Source organism: Narcine bancroftii, chromosome 3 (assembly GCF_036971445.1).
Source record: "Narcine bancroftii isolate sNarBan1 chromosome 3, sNarBan1.hap1, whole genome shotgun sequence".
NCBI classification, from domain to species: Eukaryota; Metazoa; Chordata; class Chondrichthyes; order Torpediniformes; family Narcinidae; genus Narcine; species Narcine bancroftii.
In genome coordinates this window covers 115,458,702-115,473,285 of record NC_091471.1, presented here as the reverse complement: position 1 = coordinate 115,473,285, position 14,584 = coordinate 115,458,702, and the positions used below count along the sequence as shown (strand labels likewise).

At 40.8% G+C, this 14,584-nt stretch overlaps 1 protein-coding gene across 12 annotated transcripts in view; it reads right to left on the bottom strand.

Annotated features, from left to right (window-relative positions):
• The window catches only part of arap2 (ArfGAP with RhoGAP domain, ankyrin repeat and PH domain 2), a 473,297-nt gene that overhangs the window by 268,333 nt on the left and 190,380 nt on the right, over positions 1-14,584 (bottom strand). For all 12 annotated transcript variants that reach the window (XM_069924984.1, XM_069924989.1, XM_069924990.1 and 9 more), the window contains one exon: positions 12,271-12,340. In XM_069924984.1, coding sequence (XP_069781085.1) covers positions 12,271-12,340 — 70 coding nt within the window. The remainder of the gene's footprint in view (positions 1-12,270; positions 12,341-14,584) is intronic.

Below are 14,584 nucleotides of genomic sequence, written 5' to 3'. Positions count from 1 at the left end.
ACTTCCTGTTTTGCGGAAACTGCCAAAATGTTTGGCCTGGAAGTCAGCCTGAAGAAAACGGAGGTCCTCCATCAGCCAACTCCCCACCATGACTACCAGCCCCCCCATATCTCCATCGGGCACACAAAACTCAAAACGGTCAACCAGTTTACCTACCTCGGATGCACCATTTCATCAGATGCAAGGATCGACAACGAGATAGACAACAGACTCTCCAAGGCAAATAGCGCCTTTGGAAAACTACACAAAAGAGTCTGGAAAAACAACCAACTGAAAAACCTCACAAAGATAAGCATATACAGAGCCGTTGTCATACCCACAGTCCTGTTCGGCTCCAAATCATGGGTGCTCTACCGGCAACACCTACGGCTCCTAGAACGCTTCCACCAGCGTTGTCTCCGCTCCATCCTCAAAATTCATTGGAGCGACTTCATCCCTAACATCGAAGTACTCGAGATGGCAGAGGCCGACAGTATCGAGTCCAGGCTGCTGAAGATCCAGCTGCGCTGGGTGGGTCACATCTCCAGAATGGAGGACCATCGCCTTCCCAAGATTGTGTTATATGGCGAGCTCTCCACTGGCCACCGTGACAGAGGTGCACCAAAGAAGAGGTACAAGGACTGCCTAAAGAAATCTCTTGGTGCCTGCCACATTGACCACCGCCAGTGGGCTGATATCGCCTCAAACCGTGCATCTTGGCGCCTCACAGTTCGGCGGGCAGCAACCTCCTTTGAAGAAGACCGCAGAGCCCACCTCACTGACAAAAGACAAAGGAGGAAAAACCCAACACCCAACCCCAACCAATCAATTTTCCCTTGCAACTGCTGCAACCGTGTCTGCCTGTCCCGCATCGGACTTGTCAGCCACAATCGAGCCTGCAGCTGACGTGGACTTTTACCCCCTCCATAAATCTTCGTCCGCGAAGCCAAGCCAAAGAAAGAAAGAAAAGAAAAAGAAAATAAGGCAACATATAGGATGGAGATTAAAAACTTGGCTGAATGATGCACCAACAACAATCTTGCATTCATTGTCACCAAAACTAAGAAACTGATTGTTGACTTCACAAAAGGAAAGCCAGAAGTTTACAATCCAGTGATCAATGGGGGATCAGAGGTGGAGAGGGTGAACAAATTTAAGGTCTTGGGAGTCACTATCTCGGTGGATCTTTCCTGGACTCAACACACTAATGACATCATGAAGAAAGCATGTCAGTGCCTCTACTTCCTCAGGAGTTTGTTGAAGTTTGGTATGTCACCAGAAACCCTGGCAAATCTCTACAGAGGTGTGGTGGAAAGTGTGCTATCAGGCTGCATCACGTGTCTGGTAAGGGAACACCAATATCCTTGACTGTAAAGCCCTCCAAAAGAAAGTGGACACAGCCCAGGACATCACAGGCAAAACCCTCCTAACTGTTGAAATCATCTACAGGGACTGATACCGTCGGAAGGGTGCAGTAATTATCAAAGATCCACACCACCTAGCACACGTTCGGTTCTCGCTGCTGCCATCAGGAATGAGGTACAGGTGTCACAAGATTCACACCAACAGGTACATGAACAGCTGCTACCCCTCCACCATCAGACTCAACAAACTCAATCAGAGACTCATTTAAGGATTCTTACTTGTGCACTTTATTGATTTTCTTTTGTTTACAGTTATTTTATTTGTTTACATGTTTTACGCAGTGTACAGTTCATCTTTTGGACTAATAATTAGTGGTAATTCTGCCACGCACTCAGGAAAAAAGAAACTCAGGGATGTATGTGATGTTATGTATGTACTCTGACAATAAATCTGAAATCCGAGTAGAGATTTTCACAGGTTCACCACCATCCTGGAGTTGAAATTCTTCTTCATCTTAGCCTTAGATATCTTGCCCTGGAACCCAAGACTGAGCATTCTCAGCCAAGAGATACATACTCATCCCATATAACTAGAAATATCAGAAATGTCAATGTTTCAGTGAGGTCACTTGATATTCTAAACATCGGAATATAGGCCAAGTCGACCTAATCAGTCCTCCTATGCAACACAACAACCTTGCAATCAGCCTACTGAACACTTACTGAACTCTACACCACATACAATCTGAGGTAAAATAACAAGAACTGCACACAATATTCCAGGCATGGCCCCACCAAGGCTCGAGAAAATTATACGGTGCCCTTGCACCTCTTGCAAATATGGCAGATACTACTTGCTTTCTTAAACAATTTCTGTGTCTCACTTTCATTGACTTTCATAAATATTTCCGAATGCATCACCATTTGAAGTGCAAGTATGGATTGGAAACTGGCTGTCACATAGAATACAAAAAAGTTGGAGTATACAATTTCAGGCTGGAGGGTCTTACTTCTTTGGCATCATTCATGGCCAGGATAGGGGCAAATGTCCAGAAAGCACTTGGATTATGGCTTTAGATACTCCATTTGGAAATAGTCAATCATGCAAATTAAATGGTAATACTGACTAGTGACCAACAGTGAGTGCCAATATTTTAATCAGTGACAAATCAAGGTAAGATAAAAGATTTTTTTCCTTCCGCACAGAAAGGTTTTTACTTGAATTGGATTTTCATTTCAATAATCATGTCTAAAGGTAGAATCCACACTACATTTCACTGGGATAGAAAAAAACAGGGTTCTCTTCAACCTTGTAAGCTCCAGGTGGTATTATAAACAAAATGACCAAGAGTTAAGTATTTTTTATGTCAGCAAAATGTATGAACTGGTTAACACCTCCAAAATTTGAGTGCAGGAAATTATCCCTATTCTGTTCAATTCATGCAGATTCTTTTATATCAAATTAACAAAAGTGGAGGAATCCTTGATAAACAAGGTCAAGAGAATATATTCAAGAACTAAAAAAAAACTTGATGTGAATGAACACCCATGTGGAATTGTAAGGAAACACATTGTTCAAAATGACCAAGATAAATGCTTTTTGGTAAAGAAATTTAAATATAGTTCAGCTGAGACAAAAGGTCCTGATCTCAACTGTGAAATCCAAGAAAAATCAATGAAAGATAAAAGCACCTCTTCTGAGAGAAGGAGAAGACTTCAAATACAAATTCCTCAATGTATTTTCTGCCTTTCATAGCATCAAAATCTGGAAGTACAAAAGAAGACTGCCCTCATGGGAGATAATAGCGTATAGCAACTTGGAATTTTCAGTTTCTTTGCATCAAGAAAATTGTTCTTTTCCCCTGAAGGAAGCTGTATTTAATTGATGCTTTCAGCACATTGTTTTTTACTGAAACATCCACAGAATGTGGGTAATAAAACGATGCATTGCAATCAGGATCTGGAAAGTCAAAAAGAAACCAATGTGTTCACATGCAACAGGAAATAAGGGTCCATAATACTTTTCAAAAGTACAATTTTGGAAAACAAAAAAGTTGCAATTTCGTTTATAAGTATGCTCACATACTGTCTACAGATTAACAATGCTTAAAAATTGGGATCTGAACCTGCAAAAAGATAATTGCCAGATGATTTAGAACACAAAGGACAAGGCCTATTGCTTCAACCAGGTCGTGCCACCTACTGACTTGGCAGTTCAAGCTCATTCCTCAATTCAAGATTCTTGGACTGTGCACTGTTTGCCAGCAGTATTTCTAAAATGCAGGCGTAAAATTTGTAATTGAAATTTTTTTGGAAAAATAAGCACAGTTTAAGTCAATCTGTAACTTGTTAATTATAGGCAATAGATTCAGGGACTACACTCCAAGCTTTGATCAAGTCAGGCCTTCGGAAAGTCGTTGGGAGCAGTTTCCTTAGGGCTGCATCAGACATAGTGTTCCTGAATCCAGGGACATAGGAAAACCCAAAACATAATTTGGAATTGGAATTACGAATACAGGCAGAACAAACCCCTTCAGCTGTACTGAATAGTAGCAGCAAACACCCACATTCATGATGATCGATCCAATCCTGGAAATGGCTAGTGGGCAAATAAATATTGATTAATTTGAATTGAATTGTTTACTGTCATGTGTACCTATTCACAATGAAAAACTGTATTGCATACAAACCAGACAAGTTGTCCTGTCATTGAGTACAACAGCCATGGCAAATAAAAGTGCAGAGTGCAGACCTACAGAGAAAGTGTTCAGTTAAAATAGTGCAAGGGCAGCATCATTTAATAGTCTGATAAGAACAGGGAAGAAACTATTCTCTAATCTGGTCATGTACATTTTCAAACTCATCTTCTGTCCAATGAAGGGGATGGGGGGAAGGAGAAGAGTGTGTCCGGGGTGAAACCAGTCTTGTAATATGTAATCTGCTCGCCGAGGCAGTGAGAATTGTAGATAGTCAGTGGAGGGAAGGTTGGTTTCCATAATGGCCCAAATACTTCACATCTTATATTGTAGATGTCAGCTATTCAGCTCTTCGAGCCATCCCATCAGTCCCAGTTCCCCATTTGCTTCCATGTCACCAACTCCTCTCACATGTCAGTTGCCTCCACACTGATTCTTTTACCTCTAATGGTACTTTGCAGTCAACAATTAATGAGCACATCTTAGTGGCGTGAGAGACAACTTGAGCAACTGATGGAAATCTGCATGAAAATGAGCAAACCCCACCAGAGGTCTGGATGAACCCATCCAAAGTCAAACCAGTTTTAGTGAATCATGGATGATCTGTACATGTGCCACCTAGGAACATCTGGTGGCTAAAAAAGGACAATGTTTATGGTGTGGGTTTCAATGTCAAATGTGTCCCACTGCAGCACTCAGCATCAAAAGAGAGGCTGAAAGAATGGTGAGAGTACTCCAAGGAACTACTGTACCCCAGAAACACTGTCCAAATAAGGTTGGAAAATATTTTGAAAACAGTTGAACACAACTTGTCTAAAAGCTGAACAACTCTGCACTTAACCACATCAGTTGAGCTCTTAGAAACACAAGTCACCCCAAGTTATACTTGGCTAAATTTACACAAATGTAAAATACATATCCACTTTCAAATAATCAAAGCAGGAGTGCCAGTGGAGAGACCAAGAAAAGACGGTAAAGTCAAAGGCTGAGCCGCTAAAACTGCCATGAAGGGATTTTAAATCATTTATTTATATTCAGGATTTCTTGTCTAGTCAGAGTAGTTTGTTGCCGGATCATCTGATTAGATTCACTGTAAAAGGCATTAGGCACAGTGGTTGCATGTTATATCATTCTCACCAGTGCCTCCAGAAGATAAATCCACCTTCTTCAGCCTGGTAGTCATGCACCAGGACCCTGCATTCACTCACATTGGGACCCCAAAACACACAACACTGCACAGCACCATTCCAGGGGCCGAAGATTTTTTTCCCCTGACATTTCCATGGAGAGGGCTGCTTTGGGCTATGCCACAGCTTCAGATGATACAGCTGATGGGGTTGAGAGGAGGGGGTGATAATTAACATGCAGGAAAACTGCAAATTTGTCTTTTTATTCTTCCACAGCTATGACAATTTGTTTTTCCCAACCGGCTGACGATTTATCAGTGCAATATTTGTGCTGAACTAAACTGAAGAATGTAGTTTCTCAAAGAAGAATCTCTGAATGAAAAGTACAATCATTATTGACAGGGCAACAGTATGTGCTCAATACCCTGTTAAAGATCAACAAATATCTACTGCCAAGCTATGATTTGGCATGACAATAGATTCCTCTTCAGAACTATACAGTAAAATGGGCATTCATTTCATTGCTCAGTTCAAATTCTGCTTCAGAGAACAATTTAACCACACTTCATTGCTCTAACACTGCACATTTATATTGCATCTCCAGCCACGTAGCAAGTTGCATCATTTTACATGAGAAACACCAAAAACACAGTAACATTTGGGGCAGGCAACACTCCACCCCTCTCCCCTGCCATCATTTACAATACCACTGAAGTTCAAGATCAAGTTTCAGAGGGTCGACTTTGAAGCTCTGTTTTGCAGACGGCATCTTTGGGTTTGAAACAGAGAGCACAACACTGTTACAATGCCAGCGATTGGGACAGGGTTTTGAATTTTTCCACTCTGTCTGTAAGGAGCTTGTAGGTTCTCCCTGTGACTGCATGTGCTTTCGCCAGGTTTCCTCCCACCCTCAAAAAAATGTACCGGGGTGTAGGTTAATTGGGTGTAATTTGGGTGGCATGGGCTTTTCGACCAAAAGGACCTGTTATCATGCTCCATGTCTTAATTTAAGAAAACAATTTAATCAATAAGCACACATCAACCAATAGAGTTTAAAGAGTGAGGTAATGCCTTAACGGTGTGTAATGGTAAGAGGTACACCAGAGGGAAACAAATTGAGAGTGAGTGAAGACATTAATCACTCAGAGCAAAACTCAAAAATTAAATGAAAAGGCATTTTTATCTCGAGCTGTGGTCCAAGCCTTCAGAAATGTATTAGGTAAAGACGAGGGAAAACGCTGCAGGTGGACAAAGGGACATGGAGGAAATTGTCAGAAATCGTTTTATCCGAAGTGAATTAATGTGTGGTTCTGGGAATTTAAAGATGATAAGCACAGGATGGAGATGCAAAATAGGAAGAGAGCTGAGTGCATTAAGGTCCAAGAACAATTCAAAGGAAAGGCTGAGAAGATGCACATTATTACCCAAATATGGCACCCAGGCCAGGTTTGTGGACAGCTTCATTCCCTCCATTATATATTAATCAAGGGCAAGAGTCTGAGTGTAGTTCACTGCTTGTATTTCCTTCTCATGATATTATTTGGCAGAAGTGTGCCAATTTTTAAAGAAGCATTCTTTCCATGTTTTACACAGTTCACGATCGGCGAATATTTAAGCATAGGTGGAATCTCAGCGGTTGACTGGAAATCAAATATCATATTTTAATGAGAACTGAGCCAAGATATTGGCCTGTAGGGTTTAGAGAGCAATCGATCCCTAGGACCTTGAAGTAAAACCCACGAGGAATAAGATCCCTTGCTATTTTGAAGGGGTCAAGACTGTATGATAAGCAGGTGATAAAATATTTGCAAATGAGGATCAAGACACAAACAGCACAATTGAGGAGATTTGGGGGGGGGGGGATGGGGAAAACAGATGTGGGGGGATATGATCATTTGTTAGAAATCTTTGAGGAGATAACAAGCACGAGACACAAAGGAGAGTCATTAGAAGTTGTTCACTTGGATTTTCAGAAGGCCTTTGACAATGTACCACACATGCTAAACAAGATAGAAGTCCATGGGGAAGTTTCTCTAGTCAGACAATTGTGGTTCTGTGGAATTCATTGCCACATATGGCTGTAAAGCCAAACCATTAGGAATTTTAAAGCAGAGACAAACAGGTTCCTGATTAGCAATGGTGTCCAAGATAATGAGGAGAAGGCAAGAGAATGGGGTTGAAAGGAAAAGAACATCAGTCCTGATTTGAATGGCAGAATGTACTCGAAGAGTCAAATGACCCATTTCTGCTCCGATGTCTCATGGTTGTTTCATCATCAACAAATAAGCTTCCAGGGGCACATGATGTCTTCAATCAAAGTTATTTTGGATGAGTAACTTTACCCAAAACAGCCATGGCTTTACAGGAAAATGTCTTCATGTTTAGAAGGCTGTGGCAGTGGAAGAAAGTGAAAGAAAGGCAGGAAAAACCTGCCCTGCAGAACACTCAGTCATCAGGAGAGAGAAAGCGAGAATGTTGGAAAAGATCAGCAAGTCAGGCATGTGCCTTTAAACTGAAACAGCTTGAGCCTTTGCCCTTTCATTGCGATGGGCATCGGCCTGAAACATGACCTGTCTCTATTTTCACATATGCTTCATGATGTGCTGAGGTTTTCCAGCTTTTTTTTTTCTGTTTTTGTTTCAAATGTCTGGGATCTGCACACAATGAGCAGGTTAAATGGAGAGGGGAATAGGGGAGTCCACAAGAGCTCATCAGGAATTACAGAAAACCACATGCCATGCAGGATACATTGGCATCAGGGACAGCAACAAACTACATTTATCCCAAGCATCTTTATTGCTGTGCATTGTCACTTGATGTCTAACAAGCATTGCCAATGCCAAATACTTTGATACTGAACACAGGAGAGAGGGCACATGAGATCTAAACAGAATGTTGCCAGAGGTGGAGCATTTCAGTAATGACAGAATTGATAGGCTGGTTCCTTGGAGCACAGGAGGCTAAGGGGCCAGCTGAAGATGTGCAAAGTTATAAAGGACACATAAGGGAGACTGTCTAAAGCTGGAAGCCATAAGTTTAGAAGAACAGACGTACCCTGGGATTCAAATCCACACATCTCTCAAGGTTGCCGCTCAGGTTGATAGGATAGTTAAGAAGGCCAATGGGATGTTAGATTTTATTAAGAGGGGGATTGAGTTCAAGAGTCAAGTGGTCATGTTGCAACTCTACAAATCTTTGGTAAGCCCACACTTAAGGAGAGTAGCATGTTCAGTCCTGATCACCTCATTATTGGAAGTAAGTGGAAGCTAGGAGATGGTGTAGAGGAGATTTACCAGCATGTTGCCTGGATTGGAAAATAATTCAAATGAAGCAACATTAGCAGAGCTGGAACTTTTCTCTTTGGAGAGAAGGAGTAGGAATAGAGAGGCATAGATAAGGTGGACAGCCAGTGCTTTTTACCCAGGGCAAGAATAGCAAACACCAAGGGACATCTCTACAACGCTAAGGGAGGAAAGTCTAGAGGAGACATCATACACAAGGTTTTTTTTTAAATACACAAAGAGTTGTGGGTGCTTAGAATGTCTTGCCATGGGTGATGGTGGCAACTGAAACTTTCGGAGCATTTAAGAGAGTCTTAGAAGGCAGATAAATGAAAGAAGAAAAAAAAGGTCAAGAAGTAGGAATGTTTAGTACTTTCTTTGTGGTCATAACATATAGGTCAGCACAACCAGGGTTGTGCACTATGCTGTAATGTTCTCTGTTTAGATGAAGGGATACATTAACAGGGAACTGGAGGAGGTACTTTTTCAGCCTGCAGATGAATGGAGAAGTGGAAGCAGAGACTTTCACTAGTTAATAAATATTTGGACAACCACTTGAATTGCCAGATCTTGGAAGGCATGACCAAGTGCCGGCAAATGGAATCACAAGGGATGTATGCTAAGATGGTCAACGTGCACGTGGTGGGCAAGGGATCTGTTCAAATGCGCTGCATCACTCTGGCTTATCAGCACTAATGATTAAAAGACTGGTTATAATGGCAAGTTCAATCTTAAGGAAAGGAAGAGAGGTCGTCAAGCAAAGCAAGACAATTCAGAACTTGGGTAAAGGAGTTGATGCCCCAATCATTAAAAGCAGATCATTAAACTCAGGACTGCATAAGGGACCAGAGAAGAGAGCAGATATCTGAAAGGAGCATGATTACAAGATTACAAAGAGGACATAGGGGAAAAACATTTTTTAATGTATACAGGTACACAATCCTTTATCCGGAACCCTTGGGGGACACTGTGTTCCGAATTTTGGATTTTTCCTGATTTCGGAAAGCCAAATTTAAGCCCACCCAAATTGTGCTGCCGTATCCATCCCCAACTCCCTTCCAGTCACCCTGCCGTCTCCCGCCCGACTTGCACTGCCGGTCTCCCCCTCCTCACTCGCCCGACTCGCGCTGCCGGTCTCCTGGCACCAGACTCATGCTGCCGACAACCCCCTCTTCGCCCGCCCGACTCGCGCTGCCTATCTCTCGCCCGCCCGAATCGCGCTGCCGATCTCTCGCCCGCCCGACTCGTTTGCCGGTCTCTCGCCCGCCCGACTCGCGCTGCCGCCTCTCTCCCCACTTGCTGGATTTTGGAGCTTTCCGGATTTTGGATGTCCGGATAAAAGATCATGCACCTGTATAACTAAAATGCTACGAGACTAGAAGCCAGTGTAGTTGACGAAGCACAGAGATAAAGGGTTAACGACAAGGAAGGAATGGCCACAGATACAGTGCATTAAGGGGTCCAAGGTAAATGGATGAAGTTGGTGGCAGATGACATTTTTGAGACATCAGGATCTAGTATCAGCTAAAGGAATGACATCTGAAATTAAAGTGGAAAGCGCAGGGCAGGCAGCATCCATGGAGAGAGAAACAGTTTATAATTCAGGTCCAAGACTCCTTGTCTTTATTTGGATAGAAAGTTAGTTTTCAGTAGCAGAGAATGTGTGGGACAGATGGGAAGAAACTCCGATAACATTGACTCTGTGAATAGGATAAAATGTTAACAGTGAGGTTGTGGGGCATGACCAGCAGGCCAGACTGTGGTTTTGATAAAAAGGGAAAGAGCAAGGGGTTTCGCAAACGAGATCCCATCTTCAAAGCATTGACCCAGGCAGTGATTCACCACATAGACGACGCCACGCTAGAACCCAGCAGTAAACATCTGCTACTCAGCACGACAGAACAAAGTGATGTCATTTTTTGTTACGACGTTCTTTGATTTGTGCCAAGCCTCCAGCTGTTACATCACCTGCCATTGTTTTTATCTTGCAGTTCTTTGCCCATTTTGCCACATTTGTTCCATTGTTTTTCTTTCTCACCTGATGACCTTGAGCCTGTCCAGTTGCTCTCTACCTCTTACTATTTTAATCACCCTAACTCTATCCATCAGATATTCAAGGTGCACACAAAGCTATTTCTTGCTTAGAATCGTTCGTTTCCACTCCGTTCACCTTGCCCATCTCTCATATACCTTGCCCCCACCCCCCCCAAAACCTTGATGATCCAAGGACAGTGTTGTAAAACTATCTTGCTCAAGAAAATGGTACCATTTTGTGATGCCCTACAACTAGCTGGAACAAGAAAATTATTTTGAAGGAATTCAATCCAATTTTAATTGCAATTGCCTTGAATTTCTCCATTAGGACAAACACCTTCTTGAAAGACACAAATCTACATGCTGAATTGTTCCTTGTCCTTTAACATTTTGAGTTACTGAGCCTTAATAACAGAAACAAAACAGTTAAAAAAAAAAACAATTATATTCTAAATTCTATTTTAAACATTTCTCGATTTCGCACTCAAACTCTTGTGTACAAACACTCATCCAAATTCAAAATTGGCCACTGCTTCATAAGAAGCCCTGTGTATTACTCTCCAGTGAAGACATCTTAAAAATCATCCACCAACGGAAGGCAACTTTTTTTTCTTTTTTTTTAAATTTTTTTAAAAATTTTTCACACTATGAACCATACTGACCAAAATACATACAAACATTTTTCTCTTGAATATATAGTGTCATTTTCTCCCCTTTTTCCCCTTCCCTTCCTCTCCCCCATTCCCATTTATTCAAAGTTCAATCTATAAGATACATTAAACCCATTAAACAATGTCGTCACTTAATAAAATAAACAAGAAATTTTTGTCTTTTACTTTTATATACTGAGTCAGTTCATTTCGTTGTCTTCTCCTTCTGTCAGTTTAGGTGGTGGAGGTCCATGGTAGGATTTCTCTATTGTATTTCATGTATGGTTCCCATATTTGTTCAAATATTGTGATATTATTTCTTAAATTATATGTTATTTTTTTCTAATGGAATACATTTATTTATTTCTATGTACCATTGTTGTATTTTCAAGTTGTCTTCTAATTTCCAGGTTGACATAATACATTGTTTTGTTACAGCTAGGGCTATCATAATAAATCTTTTTTGTGCTCCATCCAAATCGAGTCCAAATTCTTTATTTCTTATATTACTTAGAAGGAAGATCTCTGGGTTTTTTGGTATATTGCTTTTTGTGATTTTATTTGATATCTGGTTTAGATCTTCCCAAAATTTTTCCACTTTCTCACATGTCCAAATTGCATGTATTGCTCCCGTTTCCTTTTTACAGCGAAAACATTTGTCTGATACTGCAACTTAAATAAGCTAGGTAAACATCAAGATATTTGGCACAATTTACAACAAATGAAAGAGATGGCAATGAAATTTCAGGCAGTTAATGAATCCAATGCTTCTAATAATCAAGATGTGTTTTGATCTTTTGATCATAATCCCATTAAAAAATCTGAGTAATACTTATCTGTGCTTGTGAGAGAATGGAATTAAATCCATTGCATGCTCTCTAACCCCATATACTCCACTAAGGTCCCAACCTCAGCAACATTGCAAGGGGGAAAATAAAGTTGGAGAATCATCAGCCAAATAGCCTAAAATTAGGATGATGGAGGTCATTTAAAAAACGGACTGAATTGTATTTAATTTCCAAACAACTATATTCTTATATGCACAGACTATCGTAAATCTAAGAGTTTACAGTACCATAAACAGTTGAAAAATAATTTATTGACATTGCTGAGGTTATTTTGCAAGTATTCAAACATACCTTCTCATTGTTGTAGTATGACAAATTCTCTCCATCAAACTTAACCCATCGTTTCTGGAATACACAATTCCTGTAACAAAATATTTTTAAAAGTTAGCAGTGTGACTAAATTCTACCAGACCAGACTTGGCTATTTGCAATATTTGACTTTGCTATTTGGCCATAAATTGCTTTCTTTTGGAAAAACGATGATGAATTTGAGAGAACTCCAGTGGAAACAAAGCAAGATGCTTTATGGAGCAACATTCATTACCAAGGAGATGCTGCTGTGTATGTCACATTGTGAAATTATCCCATCAGACATGTGCACAAACTTTTAAAGTGTAGTTTTGACTAGTTAGCAGTGGTGACAATATTATGATTAACCCTGTTACTTTGCTTTTACCTGGTTTTCTGTGAATTTTTAAATTTAAAATGGCACTAGGGCATTGTGACTTTTTCTGAAATGCCTGAATAAGATTTTCTCTGTACCTCAGTACAAGTGACAAGAAAATAAACTCTAAACTCTACAGTCAAGTTGATTATTGTTTGCTCAAACTCATTGCAAAGTTAGGAAAACACCACGGACATATTTGAGGTAAAGATGCATCAGGTGTTTCATGCTCAAAGCATACATTTCATGAAGAAAATTAGAAAGATTCTTAACTCTCACCTTTCTCTAGGTTTACAGTTTCCAACAAATCATATTTTCATTTTGCATCTTTTTGGTTCTGATTCTTTACATTTGCATTTTTTTTTAGAAAATATATTTAGAAGATTAATGAGAATTCCAATGAATTGGTGCAGCCGTCATCAAGCACAAGTAGTATTTAACTACCTCCCAAAGGTAGACTAATAGCTCTCACTTTAGCTCAGTAAACCACACTAGCTATCTATATCCAGTATTATGTTGCCCCAATGTGCTCCTGTTGCAGCAGACTGCTTGTCATTGATGTGAATGTTCAAGTGAAGTCACTGTTACTTTTAGCACAGCTCTTTGTTGTGCAATTTTAACAAATGAATGACAATCCTTTGCTATTATTGAAGTCCTTGCTGAATATTCTGTTGCAAATGTTAAGTATTTTCCAAATTAAGATCACAGGTTCAGCAGTAATTCTGGCAATTAGACCCTGTAGAATTTACATCACCTTCACTACAGAACCAAGGTCATTCCAACCTCGACAAACATGAAAAGAACTGCAGATGCTGGATGCTTGAGTGAACAAAAAAGCAGGAGTGATTCAGCAGGTCATGGAGAGAAATAGTCATTCCACGTCTCAGGTGAGGTCACTTTATCGAGACTTTTCCAAACTCCGCCATTGAGCTGTGCAATGACAACACAAATATTTTCCAATGCTGATCTCCAAACCTTTGTCCATTTTTGAAAAGTGTAAAGAAAAAGGGACTCTCACTCAATAACTGCAAAAGAAAGGTGCCATGACCAGACAACATTGTCCCTGCAATGAAAGTGCACAATAAAAACACTTTGGAAACTATCAACAACTTTTCCTATTCCAGGCGCCATCACTCATCGAAGGCAGACACCAATGACAAAATACACCAACACCTCCAGTGCACTCACTGGCCCTTTGGCTGTCTGACATTCAGTGTTCAAAGATCAAGACCTCAAACCCAGCATCAAGCACAAGTTACCTGATAACAGCGATGATTCCTTTCCTGAACCTACTTACAGTAGGTATTTCAAACAATGGATTGGTGCCACAATGTTTTCTCCATAAAATCATCCATATCTAATAGTAGAATAAGCCAGTGTAAAGGTCCTCTGCCAAGCCAAAAATCAATAAGTTAATTGCATTCTACCTGCTCATCTGGATAGACCTGACAAGATACCTGAAAAAAAGAGAGAGAGCCAGAGCCATCAGGGTGACAGCTGGGGGGAGGGGGTGGGGTGGAGCAGTGAATCTCCTCCATCCACCGTGCCGTCACACTTCCCCCTCCTTCCAGTGTTTCAGACAAACTCGCGTGGAGACAAAACCATGTGATTCATTTGGTTGACACCCCCTCTGATTGCATCACCTGGTGCAGAGCTCAACCCCCTAGTGATGCTATAGTGCTGGATGTCTTCACTAGTTTCTGCAATTGGTCCTGCAGTTTAAAGGCATACAACTTTGGGTTCAAACTGTACTCCTGCACTCGAGTGTTGTAGCCATTGTGTGTGGGAATAAAGCTATTTTCAAAAGCAACCATTTTGTGCTTCAGATATATTTATCATCTTCTCAATGCAATAAATACGATGAACATTAAACCTCATTGAAACACAAAAACGACAGTTACTGATACGATATGATGTTAGCTGACCCGCTGAGCTCCTCCA